This window comes from Cherax quadricarinatus, chromosome 71 (assembly GCF_038502225.1).
Source record: "Cherax quadricarinatus isolate ZL_2023a chromosome 71, ASM3850222v1, whole genome shotgun sequence".
NCBI lineage: Eukaryota > Metazoa > Arthropoda > Malacostraca > Decapoda > Parastacidae > Cherax > Cherax quadricarinatus.
In genome coordinates this window covers 16,690,970-16,711,124 of record NC_091362.1, presented here as the reverse complement: position 1 = coordinate 16,711,124, position 20,155 = coordinate 16,690,970, and the positions used below count along the sequence as shown (strand labels likewise).

Here is a 20,155-nt window from a genome sequence, read left to right as displayed (position 1 = left end):
CATTTCCCCTTCGTCTATTCCACAGGGTACCTCGTCTTTCACAGACTCATCTGCCAACATGTCTACCCCCAAAAATCTGAATATATTCACTTTCCCCATACTTCCTCCCTCTTAATCTAATATTCATTCACTGCCTACACTTTTTGTTACTTTTACCTTGGTTTTTTTACATCCCTTTAATTTCCCTTTCTTTTTATTTTTCCCAAATTTTTGTTAAAATCACCCTTTCTATTTGGGGTTTCCCCTTTTTTAATTTCCCCTTTTTCTTTATATTTTTCCCCAAATTTTTTTTTACTTATCAATTTTTTTATTTGCCACATCCAATTTTAATTTCATTTTTATTTTCCCCAATTTTCCCAAACTACTCTTCAGAATCTTTTCAAAAAAAAAAAGTCACAAAAAAGTAACTGTGACAACTCCCACTTTGTGTCAGATTCATTATCTTTTAATTGCACAACTCCCCCAAAATCCAAAAAAGTTTTTCAATCCTATCAATAAAAATGTTAAAATTTTTAGTGACATCAACAACCCGCTTTTTTGCTATAGCCTACCTTTTTTTGGGAAACAACCCCACCCTTTTATTTTTATATCCTTTAACCCGGGGCCTCCCCTCCACATAAACAATGAGTAACCTAGCACCTATACCATACACTGGCAACATCTGCCACATTGCTCCCCAATCATCCTAAAATTTTTTGGGTTTGGGCCCTTCCCACCGGAGGCAGGGGGACCCAAAAAAAAAAGAAAATCCCCCAAAAAAAAAATATTTTCATCTAACACTTTCACCACCCACATAATTACTTTTTTAAAAGGTGCTCAGGCCCCAGCTTAGGGAAAATATACCATAAAGATACACAACATATCCTTCCAAACCCTTTAACCCCAAACCCCCCTTTAAGAGTGAGGCATTGGGAATCCCCTTTCCTAAACCAATTTTCCAAAAAATTAAATCCTTTTTGGGTAACAAAAGAAATGTCACGATTACATAAAATATTTGTTAGGAAAAGGAACTTAAAAAAATGAATGAAACCAAAAACATCTATGGTTTAATTTTATATCAGTCCCAAAATTTTAATGGAAATTTACATAAAATATAAGTAAATTTATTTCCCTAGAAATTTTAGATATTCTTCTACATTAGTAGTTTTTTTTTATACGGATGAGCAACTAGTTATGCAATGCATCTCTGGTACAAGCATTATTCACTGGAAAAGATTTTTTAGTTTATTTAATGGTTTTTCACCAATTTAGGAAAAAAATTAGGGGCATCTTTAAGGGGGTTAGGGGCCCCGATGTAGCATTGACCATCCCCAGGGGTGTAAACCCCCAACACTAACAATTTGGGACCTACCCTTTCTGCCAGGTGAACAGAGGCAACGAGTGTAAGGAGAACCCCTTTTTTTTTATGTCTCTTTTCCCGCTTGGGATATGGAAAAAGGGCCTTTTTGTCAAGCCCGCAAATAAAACCGGCCCAGGACCCCCCCCGATTAAAACTAAAATTTTTAACAAAAGAAAATTCCTGGTTTGGGAAAAAATGTAACTATGGACCAAATAAAACCAAAAATATTGGTTTTTCACATAAACAAAAGAAACTGAAGACTTACCCAGAGGCAAGGAGATGTGATCACACATACCCAGCAACTGGCCAAAACACAAAACTCTGTCAAGGGGATGGATTCCAAATTCAGACATCTTGTTGACAGTGTACCGAACAGTGTCTTCATTGTGGGATGCTATCATGATGGCAATCTGGTGAAAAACATTTTCTTGTCAAATGTAATAATAGTACAGGTACCTTGGGCATTTCAGCGAGAAGCCCGGGGGAAGGGTTTTTATTATAATAAAATTTCTGTACTGTTTTTTCCAAAACCCCCCAGATAATTTTTTTTTTTCCACCCCTTTTTGAAAAATTTTAAGGGTCTTTGCCCAATCTGTGAGCAAAAGTTTATTAAATAATACACACACACATGTAATGTATCAAACATCCTGTCTTTTTAACCTGCATGCAAAACCCTGTTCTAGTTTTTTTTAAATAACCCTCGATCTTCTGACTTTTTCTCTACTCAACCCCCACACAAAAAAATTAAAAAATATTGAATACATGGGTTATTTTAAGTTCCACCCAATAGGGTTTTTAAAAATTTAAAAGTATTAAATTTAAAAAGGGGAAAACCCTGAACCGTTGTTCCCCACTTGAACCCAAAATGTTTATAATTTTAGATTTAACAGAACCACAATCAAATTTTAATTCCCTACAAATCTTTTTTACTGTAATTTTTATAAAATTTTTAAAAAATTTTGATTTTCCCCTGTTATTTCCTAACAAAGGGGAAAATTTTTTAAAAAGTTGTTTTAAAACCAAAGGATATCCTGCCCTCCTTCCTCTCCAGCCCACCAATTCCCACCCAAAAATATTTGCCCAAAATTTGAGAAAATATATTTTTGTCTCATTCACAAATTTAAGAATGTTATTACCTCATCATGACTGAATTACGGTAGCTAAAATAGTTACCTTTTGTGTTTCTCCTATCGATTTGTTGAATTTAATTCGTCGAAGGCACTCATTAAGACATTCGTGGTACATCTCTGTAGTGGCTTCAAAGGTAGGATTAATTGGGTCTTCATAACCAAGTGCAACAGCACGGGCACGTTCCTGGAAATTATGTATAGTACAGTATGTTCAACTTCCGTGACCTGTAGATGGGATAGCTCTATCAGTTATGATAGGTGCATAATTTTTCCCGAAAGATATTTAAAATATTTTTTGGGGGTTTTTTTTTTTTTAAACCCGCCTTTAGTGGGGACAGCCAAATTTTCTGGAAAAAAAAAATGATTTAAAAGGATCCTTATAAGAAATCATTTGGTATGTTGGGTGCTGTTGTTATGAAGAATAAAAAGGCAAAAATAACCCCAAATTCCCCAAAATTTTGGGGAAAACCATAGAGGGAATTTAACCCTCCGATTAACATCGCCCCCAAAAAAGGGGAAGAGTGACAGGTTTGGTTTGGGAGGAAGAAGTAATGGGAGTGGTAGAATTTACAGTAATAGTAGCATCAATGATCATAGTAGTAATGCAGTAATATAGTAGTAATGGTAGTATGTACTATGGGTGTCAGGGAGTAATTTGTAGCAAAGAAACCAGCAGAAGAGCACCACAGGAGACCTTGAGCCAGGGAGTGGTTTCATAGCAATTTAGTAAACTATATCCTTTTTTAAAAAATAAAAAGGGCTTTAAAACTGACACCTGTCCCCAAGGGTGGTAGAGAACTGCAGTGGGACTACTGGCCCGCAAGGGAAAAAAAAGCCCAAAGAGAGAAGGCCCGGGGAAAAAAGGAAAAACAAAGGAAAAAGGGAAAACAGGTCAGACGGACTGTATCAAAAAGGTTTTTTAAGATCAGAAAATTTTTTTGTTTGAAAAATCAGGCCTACAGAAACAAAGCCAGAATAAAGATTCTTTGGTTTTTTTTTTAAGTTTTATTTACAAGATGGGGAAACTTTTGGGGGAGAAGGGGGAAAAAAGGTTTAGGAGGACCAGAAAAATGCTTTTATCGGGAAAGGGTAGAAAAAAAATAATTATCAAAGGATCAGTTAGCAGGATTAGCCGGCCCTTTTTTAAAACATTTTTCCCCGCTTTTTAAAGTGAATTATTAAAAAATTTTTTATTTGCAGTCAAAGGGGAAGAGCTATGTTTTTATTGGGATCTTTAATGTTAAAAATAAAATAAACCCTTTTTTTAATTTCTAGTAATTATAGAACTTAATGTGAAGATTTCCCTTTCCCCATTATTTTTTTAATTTGGGAAAAAAAAATTTTCAATCTGTATTCTTTTTTTACAGAAATTGTTCCTTTTGACACTTCAGGGGATTTCCTTGTTCTCCCTGGTCATGAGAATAAGAGGCCCATTTCAAACAAGAAATAAAAAAAAAAGTGGTGGTTGAAGTTTAGGTTGTTGACAATTTTCTACAGCCAGCAAATGCCGAGAAACAGAGTAAATCATGATTAAATGTGTGTTATTGACCTCTGGTTTGTAAGATCATTTGAATCCCAGGGTGTGCGCACCAAGACTGTAATAAAGACTAATATAGTAGCACTGTAGTAGGTAATGTTTATAATAATGTTAATACAATTAATGTTTGATTACAACACCTTTAAAAACTCCTAATATCTTCCCATTATTTTTGCCCCCCAAACCCAAAAGGGTTTTTCAATTTTTGCTGAAGGGGAAGGGAAATTAAATTACCGTGAGGATCTTTTTTTTTGTTCGTTTTTTTATTGGGGAGCTTAATTTTGGTAAAAAACAAACTAAAAAAACTATGGGAAAAAATTATAAAAAAAGGCCCCATTCTATATAAAAACAAAAAACCAAATTTCTTTAATTTTTATTAAAAATATATTTTATATATAGTATATATATATATATTTTTTTATATATATAAAATATATAAATATATAAATATAATAAAAAAATATTTTATATATATATATATATATATATTTTTTTATATATATATATATATATATATATATATATATATATATATATATATATATATATTTTAAAATTTTATATATATATAAATATATATATATATATATATATATATTTATAATATATATATTTTATATATATAATAAATATATATATATATAATATATTTTTTTAAAGGGCCCCTAAAAACCATGGACTTTTAGTTAAAAAAGTTGTTTTGCAGGGACCCTTTTATGCTTCTAAGGTAGGGGAAAAAAATTAGTTGGTGATCATATAACTTATATTGTTTCCCCAAAAAAAAAGGGAAATTTTTTCAAACCTGTTCCATATATCCCTCAAAACGTTTCCCCCCAAAATAAAATTTTTGACGATAAGACTGTTCAAGGCCCGGAAAAGGGTTTTTAAAAGGTTTTTAAGATAGCATTATAGGGGAAAAACCAAAGGTTTTTTTCCCGGTTTTTTTTTTTTCATCATTTTTTTTGGGGACGGGAAATGGCAGGCTGGAAATAAGTTTGTTCTGCATCCAAAATCCCAAAATCAATTTTCTGGGAAACTGAAAGTGGGAAAAAGAATGTTTTAAACAAAAAAAAATCACTTCATCTTTACACAAGTGACTGCTACCTTAATGACGCTTGCAATCAGTAGGCTTAAAGCCTAGCCATAAGAGTTGTATAATACCAACGAGTTGCAAAACACAACAGCGGAATGAACATTTATTAAAATTATGTTTTACATAGAGACTAAGCATTTTGAAGTCAAAACGTTTGGGCTCCGCATGAATCATTGTCAATAGACTTCAGAAAGCTTGATCTCCAAGCAAAATGTACTAAATAAACTGTCCAATCAACTTTTTTGTGCCTGTTTTGCAGGCTTTAAGCCTAACACATCAAATGCTAAATAGTTTCACTGCCATTAGAACTTGCTATATTTTCTGTACTAAAGAAAGGAAAATACAAAAAAAAAAATACTATAATTATAAGCATTCAAAAATTAAGAATCAATCTAAACTATAACAATTCTAAACTTGCCTGGAAAATGGTATGCAGCCGACGCATCATATTTTTAAACATTTCTTCTTCCTCCCTTGTCAGTGCTGAGATAATGGGTTCCATGTGGCCAGAGTTAAGACTGGGCACATGAAACAGATCACTTAAAAGGATGTTAGCATCAATCAATCCCGACCAGGAGAAAAGATGAATTAAACCCTTCTTGTCGTAGGTCATGCTGTCTAACCACTTTCTTACTGCAGGATTATCTGTCAGAATGTTTTCTTCCCGAAACCGTTTTTCAAACACGTCTGTTTTTATATCTGAGAACAAGATGGGGCCAGATTCTCCCGTTACTTGGGTAAAATACTGCCGGGCTCGAGCTATGACTTCTGAAAGCTGCATCTGTAAATACATTAAAATTGAATTTTATTTAAAAAAAACAAAAAATGTACAAAGAGCACAATGTACTAATCACCAAAATGGGCAAATAAAAAAATGCAATTATATATGTACATATGTCACCTATGTGTAGTGCAAGTTGCATAGCATAAAAAACAAACATACCAAGGGTGTGGTTTGAACCCGCGGTCAGTATCAAAACTCCCGACCGAGGGTTCAAACCCCACCCGTGGTATGGTTTGTTTGCAATCGTGTCATTACGACTTCGTGAGTCATCTTGCACAGCATAGTTTGTGTGGGGGGACGTTTCTTTCACAAAGGTCACGTGCATGTGTGTGCATACATGCTTACATTTTTATGGTAGCAGAAGTCAAGTCTCAGCTCCTAGCCCTGCCTCTTAATAAACCCGCTGCCTGAATATATTTGTGGAAAATACTGTATATATTTTCCAGAAATTCAGTATTTATATGTATATAGATGGCCATACTGTATTTAATAACATTTATGTCATAAAAAATGGGAAACTGAGCCTGGGGAGAAGGGACAGTCTCCATTGTTAATTTGAATTGGATACAATGTTAGTGTAATGGGAAGGAATTTTCGTGCTCTAGAGGTTAAAATTGGGCTGACACCTCTCAAATAGGAGGTGAAATTGTTGGATGTGCATTCCTGCATAACCTGAGATATCAGACGACTGGACAAGACAGCTCCAGGAACCTCAGATAAGTCTTATGTAGTAACCTGGTCAGTGTTATTTTCATAGACGGTGAGGTTTTCTGAGTATGATACAAGTTAATCTCTAGTTAGATTGGTGAGTGATATTAAGATATTTTCCTTCTGTTATGTATATGTGTTTATATATAATCATTTTTTAATTTAATATACAGTCCACAAAATTTATATATTTACCAGTATTCCTGGTTATACATATTTCATTGGTAATTAATAGGTCCAGAGCGACTTGTGGATATGACAGTGGTAGGTATCGAAGGGTGTGGAAATTTATTTGGTCCCTAAAGTTCCACAGGACAGATCCAGCATGGCCGTAATGGGACGGCTGAGCTGGCTGGCCCTTAAACCCTCCCAAACAAACAGCATTCTCTCTATTTTGGCATGGATTGTTGGTAGGCATTTATTTAATTTATAGATTTACCCTTCAGGGAAGGAGTAGGTAGTTTTACTGTTAGTACACTAATATTAGGTTTACTAAGGCAACTGTAGATAATAATAATGTAGACCTAAGACCTTAACATAAGTAGTAATAGGCCGATAATGTAGGCAAACACTAGGTTAAGTTAGCTAGGGAGAACTGGCAGCCCTAGCTTGAATGACGAGGCGCGGGTCTCAAAGACACAATAGCGTCCTTCTTAAGACAGACACCAACTGAACAAGACGTGCCGTGATCAGCAGACGGCGCCCCCCACGTGTCTTCACATTTGAGACCTGGGGAAATCTGGTAGAAGCACCTCGATGTACCGTAGATGACGACCTCTGTCAGGCCAATACAGTAAGACAAGACCTCCACTATATCTCGTAGATTTCTGGCCAGTGTCTGGGGAGATTGTGAGCGAATTTTCTCTGTGGGGCTAGTGTGCAACAGGCAGAGCATGCCCAGTAAGTACCAGTGTCTCTTGGCAGTCTGGAAGCTAGTGTCCGTGTCTGCATAGTTATACTAGGCCCGGTGGCCTGGTGGCTAAAGCTCCCGCTTCACACACGGAGGGCCCGGGTTCGATTCCCGGCGGGTGGAAACATTTCGACACGTTTCCTTACACCTGTTGTCCTGTTCACTTAGCAGCAAATAGGTACCTGGGTGTTAGTCGACTGGTGTGGGTCGCATCCTGGGGGACAAGATTAAGGACCCCAATGGAAATAAGTTAGACAGTCCTCGATGACGCACTGACTTTCTTGGGTTATCCTGGGTGGCTAACCCTCCGGGGTTAAAAATCCGAACGAAATCTTATCTTATCTTATCTTGGATATAGGAATTTCTGAGGTGCAGGCAGGACACTAATAACAATTGAATATTGCAGGAATTAAGGCTCCCGGTTGCACGTGGTTTCTGAGGGGAAGTCCAAAGGGGCTAAGGCTAAGCTTAGGGAAGTTGAAGATCAGGATATATGCTGCAACACCAAGTTAGTCAGTCCTTTATACATGCATGCAGGCGAGTTTTCTTGCAACATCAATCATTTGTGAAAATCTGTCCTATAAGCCACTTGTGAGGCTGAGGTACCCACCTCAGAGCTCGGTGTCAACAGAGTTTGCCAGGGTAGGTGACTCACTTGGAGGCAGTCCACACAAATTTTCACAAAGGGGGACATTTTTGCGACCTAGGTGTCCCAAATTCCTACTTGTCTAACTGATAAATAATTAGCTATGTTCATTTATTGTTATGTACATAATGATACATTCAGATAAATGCAATTTTCCACAATATTTACTCAGACCATAACCACAGCACCAAGAGGACTTGGGGGCTTTGGCCCCCTTAAAAAAAACTCCCTCAAAACTGCCAAATAAAAACAGTACTGCTGTAATGTTTGTTGCTTCAGATTGTTATTATTATAATAATCAAGGGGGAAGCGCTAAACCCGGAGGATTATACAGCGCCTGGGGGGGGATGTGGAAAGGCATTCAGACTTAATTCGGGGAACTGGAGCACAGATCCAATTCCCTAAATCAAGAGCCCCTCACCAACATCAAGGAACCTTCCTTGAGGGGTGTTGCTTCAGAACAAATCTCCTAGCCCTTTTCCAACCAGATAGTCACCCCCGTAAGCCCATCCCCCAACAGACAGAAATCCTGGTGTCGCTGCTGGCCTAAACCATACATGGTCCAACGAACTTGTAGTCCAAACAATCCCAAAGTCCATACAACTCACAGGACACACCACCCAGTGAAATAGATCGAGTTAGTTAGCAAGCCTACGTAAAATAATCCCCCTGACATTCTTGCTTACCTCCGACGTTGCCAGTGACGGCCCCACCTTTAACACAGTCTCCCTCTTTGACTTTCTTCTTTAAATAAAAATAAAATAATATCTTTATTTAATACAAGTACATGTGCATGGTATACAGGCCTAGCTAACATCAATGACATACTACTATATAGCAAGCCCCTTGTTATGCTGAGCATTTCGAGTAAATTAGGTCAGTTTTGTCCCACACCAGCCGACTAACACCCAGGTACCCATTTTTAAACTGATGGGTGAACATGGACAGCTGGTGTCTCATGGAAACACGTCCCTAATGTTTTCCAGCCGTACCGGAGGAGATTCGAACTCCGGATCTCAGTGTGAGAGCTGAATGCGCTAGCGATCGAGCACTCACCACCCTTACAACCTCTACCCTGCAGCGCTGTACGACCCCTGTGGTTTAACGCTTAGTTTAGATTATAATAATAATAGTAATAATGACATTCTTGCTAGCATTACTCATATCAAGACGCTCAGTAGCATAAGCAGCAACACGAACATTCCTGACAATCATAATCGACAAGCAAAACCTATTTTCTGTGCTAATTATGTATGTCAATACTCAATAGCCTATCTCGACAACACTAAAGCAGTATACACACTTTCAGACTGATATTGGTGTTGATACTGCTGTACATTATTACTGAAGGATTTCTCTAGTATTCTAGTATCCATAGCCTTAGTGCTGGTGAAAGACATTTGATCCAAGGAAACGGAACTACTCTCACCATCCTATGATTAAATCTGATCTTATAATTATAACTCACAGAATGAAAGTCCTGAATAAAGCAATTACGAGTCAATCTAGTTCATGAGATATGGATTAATGTATTCATCGCTCTAAGTGACCTTGGAATGTTCCTTGATGCTCGTGAGGGGCTCTTCATATAAAGAATGGGACGTGTTCACCCCTTGAATCGAACCTAAATGCCTCCTATTTCCCTAGATGCTATATGACCCCTAAGGGTTTAGTGCTCCTCAATGAATGTGGTGATAATTAATCTAACCGACCTCCTCCCTGACATTCCCACATTTATTACACTATCTTATTTTTGTTTTAATGGAAACTAACCTACTGCACCAATTTTGACTCTCACTCCTACCCACTGCTGTACGACCAATATAGGTTTGGCATGTTCTAGCCATAGTATAATAATTTGACCTACACTCCCCTACCTTGGTGACCCTTACGGGTTTAGCGCTAGGTAATGATTATAATAATCCCCTACCCTGGATTGAACCCGAAAGCTTCCTATTTTCCTCAGGGGCTGTATGACCTGTGCAGGTAAGAATAATTTAGCTGATGTATAACAAACACCAAGCCGAGAGAGTACGTGTGACTTAAGAAATCGTAATGACACGATTGCAAATAAACCATACCCCCGGCCGGGATTGAACCCGCGGTCATAGAGTCTCAAAACTCCAGCCCGTCGCGTTAGGGCTGGAGTTTTGAGACTATGACCGCGGGTTCAATCCCGGCCGGGGGTATGGTTTAGAGTACGTGTGTGTGTGTTACTCACCAGGAGCTGAGGACGACCAAGGGCAGTCATCTTTATGGCAGCGAAGCCAGTGCCATGTGTCGCATCTGAAACACAAGAATAACTGCATGACCATGTGCCGTATCTGAAACAAAAATAATTGCATGACCATGTGTCGCAACTAAAACAAGAATAACTGCATGACCATGTGTACTGCCCATGAGTATGACAACTGGGACTAAGAGCATGCAGAACAAAATCTTCCCAATGGGTGAAGAACCCATCACCCCTCCCCCCCCCAACAATCATAATAATAATAAATCTGCATTTACAGCTATGCATCTTTCTCTCTTCTATAGGAAACCTCCAATCAGCACAGTGTACCTGAAGGGTGTTGTAAGGGACAACGCCCCCGCGATCCGATCCATGACCAGGCCTCCCGGTGGATTAGGGTGTAATCAACTAGGCTGTTACTACTGACCTCAATCAGTCTAATGTATGATTCATAGCTCTGCTGATGACTATGGAGCTCACAATTGTGCCCTTTTCCCACACTGCTAAACTGTGACTTCCCTGTGTGTGAGTTACCATTTGGTCCTAGGCACATGTCGATTAGACACTAGGCCTGTTGTATGTGCATGCGTGTGCATGCGTGTGTGTGTGTGTGTGTGTGTGTGTGTGTGTGTGATGTGTGTGATGTGTGTGTGTGTGTGTGTGTGTGTGTGTGTGTGTGTGTGTGTGTGTGTGTGTGTTGTGTGTGTTGTGTGTGTTGTGTGTGTTGTGTGTGTTGTGTGTATGTGTGTATGTGTGTGTGTGTATGTGTGTGTGTGTATGTGTGTATGTACTCACCTAATTGTGGTTGCAGGGGTCGAGACTCAGCTCCTGGCCCCGCCTCTTCACTGATCGCTACTGGGTCCTCTCTCTCTCTGCTTCCTGAACTTTGTCATACCTCTGTATGTGTGTGTGTGTGTGTGTGTGTGTGTGTGTGTGTGTGTGTGTGTGTGTGTGTGTGTGTGTGTGTGTGTTTATGTGTGTGTGTGTGTGTGTGTTTATGTGTGTGTGTGTGTGTGTGTGTGTGTGTGTGTGTGTGTGTATGAATTTGTATATGTGTGTGTGTGTGTGTGTCTCAACAATCAATTATTTGCACCAATAACTCAATACAGTTGTGACCGGGTGTGGAAGTGTGAATTGCTCATTACACTATAATTTGTTCATGATTGTAGCCATGTATAAACGTAAGTAACCATTCTTACAGGATTCATTACCTTTGTAACTTGTGAGTTCATTACCTTGTACCTAGTTCAGCCATCACAACTTTGGGAGCCCAGTCCCTGGACCCATTACGTACCTCTGTAATCTGTAAATACCTTTGTAACTTGTCATGATTGTGACTAGACCTACCTGGAGTTCATTACCTTTGTAAATTGTGAGTTCATTACCTTTGTAAATTGTGAATTCATTACCTCTGTAACTTGCTCAGCTATCAAAACTTTGGAGTCCAGTCCCTGGACCAATTATGTACCTCTGTAATCTTTTGACTACCGCCCACAGGATGGGTATGGGGTGCATAATAAACATATTAAACTAAACTAACTGCAAGACTGGAGGGCGCGCAGTGGAACAAAAATATACGCAGTATCGGTTGTGTGAACTGGGCATGGAAGTGTGCATGTGTTTCACCCATGTCTTCCCCATGACTAACTTATAAGGGGAATTTTTTCTTTAAAGGTTTCATTGTGTGTACACCTTTTTGCCATCGCAAATGAAAGAAGCATGCCAGCAAGTTGATTAGTAACAGACAGGCGTTTTAAGTGGTTGTTTAAAGAATCAATAGTAACAGACAGGTGCTTTCAGTGGTTGTTTAAAGAGTAAAAAGTCTTAAATTAGATGCATTTTAGTTGCTGGCGATCCGAGAAAGGTAAGCCCCCATATCCTTTACCTCAATCCATACAAGAAGCACAGTAGTTAAACCACTGAAACCTCAAAGAGGCAGAGCAGCAGCAGCTAAACTTCCTAAAGAAACCTTTTAGTTTAAGTTAGTTTAATATCTTTATTATGCATCCCATACCCATCCTGTGGGCGGTAGTCAAAGGATTACAGAGGTACATAATGGGTCCAGGGACTGGGCCGCAAAGTTTTGATAGTTGAACAAGGTACAGAGGTAATGGTTACAATCATGAACAAATTGTAAATGGGCAATGAGACCTAGGAGCTAACTACAGCGCAATCCTCCAACGAGGTCCAGGAGGTGGCGATAACACCTTGACCCAAGAATTAAGGTAATCTTTCCGTTCCTTTGATCTAATCTGATTGTATACAAGTCCTCCAGGCGTTGTATGACCCCACTACTTAAGACTGGCAACTGTTGATAAAACCTTAAAGAAAGGTTCAAGAGCTGTAAATCAACACACCCTTAAGAGGGCTAAGAACTGTAATAATCCGAATCCTCCTCAAGTAGAATAAATGATCGTTGAGTTTGAAGCTGATCAGCAGTCATTCTCAAGTTATCACACGGAAACCAACAAACAATTTCCCAAACATGACAAACCGGAACTTGCATTGCCCACCAACAATGCGAATCTTCCTTTGAGAGAAAATAAATGCACTAGCAATGAAAGCTTGAAGCCAATCAGACAAAGCAGTCTAACTTTATCGCATGTAAACCACTGCCCTATGTGCATGAACACTGTCAAACTGACACTTACACTACAAAAAAAAAGTCGGGGATCAGTAATCTTTTGACTACCGCCCACATGATGGGTTTGGGTGCTTAATGGAATTAAACTAGGCATAACGCAGCCCAATAACAATCTAACCTTCTAATAGCAATTCCTACTTTCTTCCAAATAGAGTACACCGGAACAGAATTCATAACGAGCGCTAAACCCGTAGGGGTCATATAGCTCCTGGGGGGGTTCCCCCAGGCGCCGCTATATGACTCTTGTGAGATTAGCACTTAGTTTTGATGATAATAATAATCAACCAAGCGCTGTAGGAGGCACTCAGGTGTAATCCAAGGGAAGCAAAGATCCAATTCCTTGGATCAAAAGCCTTCAGTGGCTTCAAGGAACCTCCTTTGAGGGGTTGAAATTTAGGTGATCATGCTATAGTCAGAAAGCAAAATTAGAAAAAAGGTCTATTTAACAATGACATGAGAGCACCGCACATGAAAATGGTTGCATGAATATTTTCGAATTATAGAACACCAGCGCTGAAAGAAATTTTTGGAGAAATTAATCAGATAATCATTATAAGGTACCCCGAACAATACTGAGTTTATGGGCGATTTTTTCATGCAAATTTTCCATTATTAAGTGGGTTGTGTAATTGTGACACTTATACTTTGAGATATAGGGAAAAAATTATTTGTAACCCATCAAAAAACGGAACCCAACCTAACCTAGAATTTAACTATTAAGTTTGGGCGAGTTATGTTGCTTTCTGAGGGTTACCAAATAACGGGCTTCCCAATGGCACAAAATACATGTGTTTTAAATGCGAAATTCACTTGATATTGGAGAATTTACATAACCCACCAATAAAAAAATGTAGCCATAAACTTTATATAGACCAGTACTCCATCGGAGGTATCTAAATATATTTCAGTGAGTTGTCATGGCATTTAATGATGTGCTTTAAAGAGGTCAGAGACCAGCTGCAATGACAAGTATGTTTAAAGTTGCATAATAATAATATAATCAGATTAAGTGCTAAACCTGAAAGGGACAGAGCGCTGCAAGTAAGGATGTGCGAAATGATCAATGTGCAAGAGTGATGAGGGAGTGAAGGGCAGGATTGTGAAAGGGAAGGGATTAGTGGGGGTAGGGGAGAATGCAAGAGAAAAACTAAAATCACAGTTGGTGCAATAAGTTAATTTCTTTTAAAAAGTCAGACAGTAAGTCTTTAGAATTGCATAAGTAATGGGTTAAGTGTCAAGGAAACAGTGGCCTTGGGTGATGCAACACATGGGATGGGGCGAGCGTGATCCAAGAGCTCTGGCCTAGTCGCACCGACTGCCAGCTGTTCTTTTGTATCTGATGAGACATGATCTTATCCCTGGAGATAAGCGCGGGCATGACTACCCTTTGCCTACATTGCATCAAAATTGTATGGAAGTATTTTTAGACAAAAAAAAAAAAAAACGTCTTGGAGAAAAGGTAAAGACAAATGTGTTTTAAAACATGGACATGTTTAATCCGAAAAGGCTTGATTCAGATATTTGACATTTTCAGATCTATTTGTATTACAAAGAACCCTCAAGGAAGGTTCTTTGACATCGGTGAGGGCTTCTGATCCAAGGAATTGAACCCGCCCTTCCCTTCATTGGATCGCACCTGACTGCCTCCGATTCCACAAATGTTGCACAAGCCCTACGGGTTTAGCGTATACCCAAATGAACAACAATAATAAATTCAATAACCCAATAGTTCATTATATTTTGATGTACTGTACATAACTATTCTGCTTGTCTTCATCTCCATATTACACATTTCCAGGACACGAATAAAAACGAGCTTACTGGCTCGTGTTAGGAAGGTCAAATCCACACTCGACATTCGTCCAACCTTTATTTAATTAAAGCTGCATAATTTCTTAGCTTCGATAACGCTAAATGAGAGTTTATCCCACTTGTCTACAACTCTACTGAAAGAATAACTATAAAGTTTACTTTGCCTCCTTGACTTGTCCTTCCACAAGATGGACTGAAGGTTTTCTCAATAAAATGCCATAACCCTCATATTTTGACTTAAATATAATGCCTTATTAACATGAACACTGGATTCACTGAGTCATCCTTCACTATAATAACCATCCATGGCCAATCTCCATAACATTTTTTCTTAAAGCTTTATTCCTAGATTTACTTTTTAGTGACAATGAGATACTATTAATACCGCCCCAAACCTACACTATCAACAATAGAAAAAAAATAATTTCTGACTACTGTACTAACATACACCATGTCCAAAGGAATGGACACTTTCACTCAGTATATTTCAGTACTTAAATTAATATTATTGTACAGGTGAATTGCATTCTTAATGACCATGTGCAATACACGGGCATTAAATTTAATAAGAATAAGAACGAGAGCCGAAATGGTGTTGGAGAGAGGAGGGCAATTAGCGTAGGATTCATTTTCAGATTTCAAGATCATATACAGGTCATTCGAGGTACAGATAGTGTTATAAGCGTGGGTTACATACTCGAGTCAGGAAAGTTTAATTTATGGAAATGTAGGATGTGAATGTTGAAATCTTCATAGGTAAGCCGTAGGTATGGGGATTGACTGGCAGCGGTGAGGACCCATGCATGCACTAATAATAACAGTAATAATAATAATATTTATTTCTACAAGTACATGTACAAGGAATACAGGCCTAGCTGACATCAATGACATACTACTATATAGAAAGCCCTTTGTTATGCAGAGTATATCGGGCAAATTAGGTCAATTTTGTCCCAGGATGCGACCCACACCAGTCGACTAACACCCAGGTACCTATTTACTGATAGGTGAACACAGACAGTAGGTGTCTTAAGGAAATGCGTCCTCATGTTTCCAACCGTACCGGGGATCAACCCCCAGATCTCAGCGTGAATTGAATGCGCTAACAATCGAGATAGGGACCCTCTGCAGGTGTATCTTGACTTTATTGCAGGCATGTGGGAACATACCAAAATTTGGTAATACTGTTCTGGCATACATGTTAAATAAAACACTAGGGATGTTTTGCAGTACTGTAGGTGTAATATCAGTGTGCAAGTCTCTGCTGTCATAGTCATAATAGTAGCATTACACAGCCACACATTAACGGTGAAGAGATGCCAAGTGCTCTACAACGTCATTATCTGTTAAGTGACCGTGTCTAAGTTTACCATACCCCCGGCCGGGATTGAACCCGCGGTCAAAGAGTCTCAAAACTCCAGCCCGTCGCGTTAGCTACTAGACCAGCTAGCCACAATAAGATTCATCCAACTAGGTATATTTCTACACCATAGGAAGGTTAGCACAGGCACCTCTGTGACCACAAATGCAAGTTTTTACAGACGAATCTCCAGCTAGCGTGGCCGTGACGAACTCTAGCTCAAGTCCCTTCACTGCCGTCAACATGACTCAAGAAATCGTAATGACACGATTGCAAATAAACCATACCCCCGGCCGGGATTGAACCCGCGGTCAAAGAGTCTCAAAACTCCAGCCCGTCGCGTTAGCCACTAGACCAGCTAGCCACAATAAGATTCATCCAACTAGGTATATTTCTACACCATAGGAAGGTTAGCACAGGCACCTCTGTGACCAGTTGGATGAATCTTATTGTGGCTAGCTGCGACGGGCTGGAGTTTTGAGACTCTTTGACCGCGGGTTCAATCCCGGCCGGGGGTATGGTTTATTTGCAATCGTGTCATTACGATTTCTTGAGTCGTGTCTAAGTTTATTAGCTTTACAGCTTATCAACTTGATACAGGGCATACTGCTGCAATTCACCTGTACACAATCAAGAAAATTTTAATTCCTACAAGAGGGATTAAAGTAATCTCAATGTGTTTACCATTTTCTTTTCTGTGATGGACATAATTTATTAATAACAGTTATAAAGCTGCTCTTAATGTATCATTGAATATATCACATGATCGACACCCGCGTAAGCTGATTTCCCATGACGAGTAAATTTAAAAATAAATAAGAATCATCAAGGAAAACGGTTAATTAAAATGAAGAGCGCATAAGAAGACTAACAGATTGTTTGGATTTATTTAAAGAAATACAAGAAACATACGTCCACAGATTATTTTATCCTCCAGTTCCACACATAATAAGCCCTCATTTAAATTATGCGGCAGTTTTTGTCTCCATACTAAAATTGGATATAAAGTAGATAGATGTATTGGGGAACATGCAGAATAGGATGATATTACTACACTGTATAAGAAATCTTTCATACGAAGACGCGAGCCCCGAATTCACCTACACACTTTTGAAAAAGATATTTTATAGACCTCACAATTTTAAACTTCTGCAATGCTCTATAATTAAATTGTGTAGAAATGAACCAAGGATAACCAAATAAATTAACGAGGGGAGATGAAATGAAGTATAAATTAATGAGTTAAGTAGAGTGCTAAGGATATCTAACTAAGAAAGAACTCGAAACAATGGATTCAAGTTAGATAAATTAAAATTTAGAAAAGATACAGGAACAAAATGGAAAAGAGCGTTGAAGAGTGGAACAACCTGCTAAGTAGTGACCTTTGTTAGCTTCAAAAATAGGTTGGACATATATACGAATGAGAAGTATGTCTTGAAAGAGCCTGCCTAGTATAGGCCAGGAACACACAGGTATGGCAACATCGACAAATTGTGGAATGACAAATGCAACATTTAGGGCATTTAACTGCGAGACGTTTCGCCCATCGGTACCTTTTTAATTCAATACGACTCAAAAAAAACTGAACCAAACTAATTTTATGTCCTGTGTACTGAACTTGTGTCTATATTCTATAGTGTGGCCAATAGGCTTATTGCATTGCTCCTGTTTTGTGTTGTTACATATAAAAAAAAATGTAAATTTTTAATTTTACGCCAAGCCTAGCAAATTAACCTAACTTTGTTCAAATTCACATAAGAAAACAAATTAATTTACCTAACTTCTTTAAGAATTTGCATACCTTTAGTTAACTGTTCAGATAATTTAGTAAAGTCTTCCTTAATGAAGGGGAGGGGTTATCCCCAGGTGGCTAAATAATTCAGAGCAGCACTCACCAGAGACTGCGTCAATACAGTTGATAAATGTTTCCATATTCTTCTCGCATTGAGCCTCATTGACATAGAAATAGGTCCTGGCGCTGGACACCTGGTAGCGACGATCCGCAAACCTCCGCTGAGGGGTGTATCTCTCCATCTTGTTCGACCCTTCCGCCTTCGACTCACACCCCCTGTGGAGGAAATAAAAACAAATTATCATGTTTAGCAGCGACGTAAATTAAAAAGTTTAATCTTGGACAGCCAAATAAAATCATAATATGGTTTACTTCCATTGGAGTGCTCCTTTGGAATTAGAGCCACAGCAGATTAACAGTTCATATATACTGCTATGCCGAGTTCCACAATTCATAGAACACAAGAACTAGGGTCATACAGCACATTTAACGAAAAGTTGCTAGAAATATTTCACTGTTATCTTTACCAGCTCTCAACGAACTTAACACTTTGCCACAGTTGGTATTGAGAGCAGCAATTGTGTGCTTGACCTGCTGGACTGTGGTTCGTACATTGGACTGCGTGCGGCCAGAAGTTACCAACAGCTGGGTGATCGACCATGGACTTAGGGATACCTGGATACCTGGAGGTTACCTGGAGGTTATTCCGGGGATCAACGCCCCCGCGGCCCGGTCCATGACCAGGCCTCCCGATGGATCAGGGCCTGATCAACTAGGCTGTTACTGCTGGCCGCACGCAGTCCGACGTACGAGCCACAGCCCGGCTGATCCGGCACTGACTTTAGGTATCTGTCCAGCTCTCTCTTGAAGGCAGCCAGGGGTTTATTGGCAATTCCCCTAATGCTTGATGGGAGGCTGTTGAACAGTTTTGGGCCCCGGACACTTATGGTGTTTTCTCTTAGTGTACCAATGGCGCCCCTACTTTTTATTGGCGGCATTTTGCATCGCCTGCCCAGTCTTTTACTTTCGTAGGGAGTGATTTCTGTGTGCAGATTTGGAACCATTCCTTCCAAGATTTTCCAAGTGTAGATTATGATATATCTCTCCCTCCTGCGTTCCAACGAGTACAAGTCAAGTGCTTCCAAGCGTTCCCAGTAGTTAAGGTGCTTGACAGAACTTATACGTGCAGTAAAGGATCTCTGTACACTCTCTAGATCTGCGATTTCACCTGCTTTGTATGGAGATGTTAATGTACAGCAGTATTCCAGCCTAGAGAGAACAAGTGATTTGAAAAGGATCATCATGGGATACCCTATTTATGTTATCCACTGGTACACTGGTACCACGAAACAGGATTACCCTATTTAACTGTTATCCTTAGATGACAAAGATGATACACACCTTTCACCTAACACGTATTTTGTTTTCTTTTATTTTCATTGTAATTCTTTTCCTAGGATGCGGCCCACATCAGTCTATCAACACCCAGGTACCTTTGTTATTGCGAGACCACCCCTTCTAGGGAGTTGAACTGAAGCTGATTCAAGGAATTGGAGCTACCATCCCCTTCCCAAGGCGCTGGACAATCCCTACGGGTTTAGCATTGCTTAATAATAATAATAATAATAATAATAATAATAATAATAATAATAATAATAAATGGCAGATTAGCAGAGATAGGTGTAAGCACAATTGCTGACACGTTTCACCGGGTCTGGAAATCGAACCCAGAACCATTCAATTGTGTGCTGAAAGCTCTGATCACATAACCTCAGGAAAGAGCAGCGAGAAGAGATACGGGTGTTCGGTGGAGATGGGAAGTAGAGAAAGAAAGGTAGGAAGGAGGGAAGGAGTGAATTAACGGAGGGAAGGAAGAAGGAAGGGAGGGAGGGAGGGTGGTGGAATAGCAATGATCATAACTCCGCACAATACACCTCCCAGGTCACTCGCCATGCTTGGGCGCACACACACATGCATATCTATATATACTCGTATACAATATGAGGGGAGAATACGCCACCCCGCCCTCACCAGCGTGCCAAGCCACCCCACACTCACGGTGCCAACTTGCACGTAGACAAGCCAGCTTTCCTACCCCAACTCTACTCCCCTTTACCCCTGATGAATTACATAATCTTAAGCGTGCTAGGAAGCGAGCACAAAAAGT

General features: G+C 39.2%; 2 protein-coding genes across 2 annotated transcripts in view; both read right to left on the bottom strand.

Moving 5' to 3' along the window:
* Nucleotides 1-482: 482 nt before the first annotated feature.
* LOC138854833 (proline dehydrogenase 1, mitochondrial-like) lies at nt 483-5,042 on the bottom strand. The gene is made up of 4 exons (XM_070100184.1): nt 4,809-5,042; nt 2,513-2,653; nt 1,579-1,749; nt 483-488 (listed from the first exon to the last, which is right to left on the bottom strand). Exons 1-4 carry the CDS (start codon nt 4,815-4,817, stop codon nt 483-485), a joined length of 327 nt encoding a protein of 108 aa, XP_069956285.1. The 5' UTR covers nt 4,818-5,042.
* A 439-nt stretch (nt 5,043-5,481) lies between these two features.
* Nucleotides 5,482-20,155, bottom strand: part of LOC128700353 (proline dehydrogenase 1, mitochondrial) — an 81,817-nt gene continuing 67,143 nt past the window's right edge. The window contains exons 3-5 of the mRNA XM_070100075.1: nt 18,092-18,264; nt 10,369-10,433; nt 5,482-5,880 (exon numbers count right to left, since the gene is read on the bottom strand). Of these exons, the coding sequence (XP_069956176.1) occupies nt 5,497-5,880; nt 10,369-10,433; nt 18,092-18,264 (622 nt within the window). The 3' untranslated portion in view covers nt 5,482-5,496. The remainder of the gene's footprint in view (nt 5,881-10,368; nt 10,434-18,091; nt 18,265-20,155) is intronic.

Coding starts and splice junctions, on each gene's coding strand:
- LOC138854833 (XM_070100184.1), bottom strand. Junction 1,750..2,512: donor CGATAGGAGAAACACAAAAG/GTAACTATTTTA, acceptor GTTTTTCACCAG/ATTGCCATCATGATAGCATC.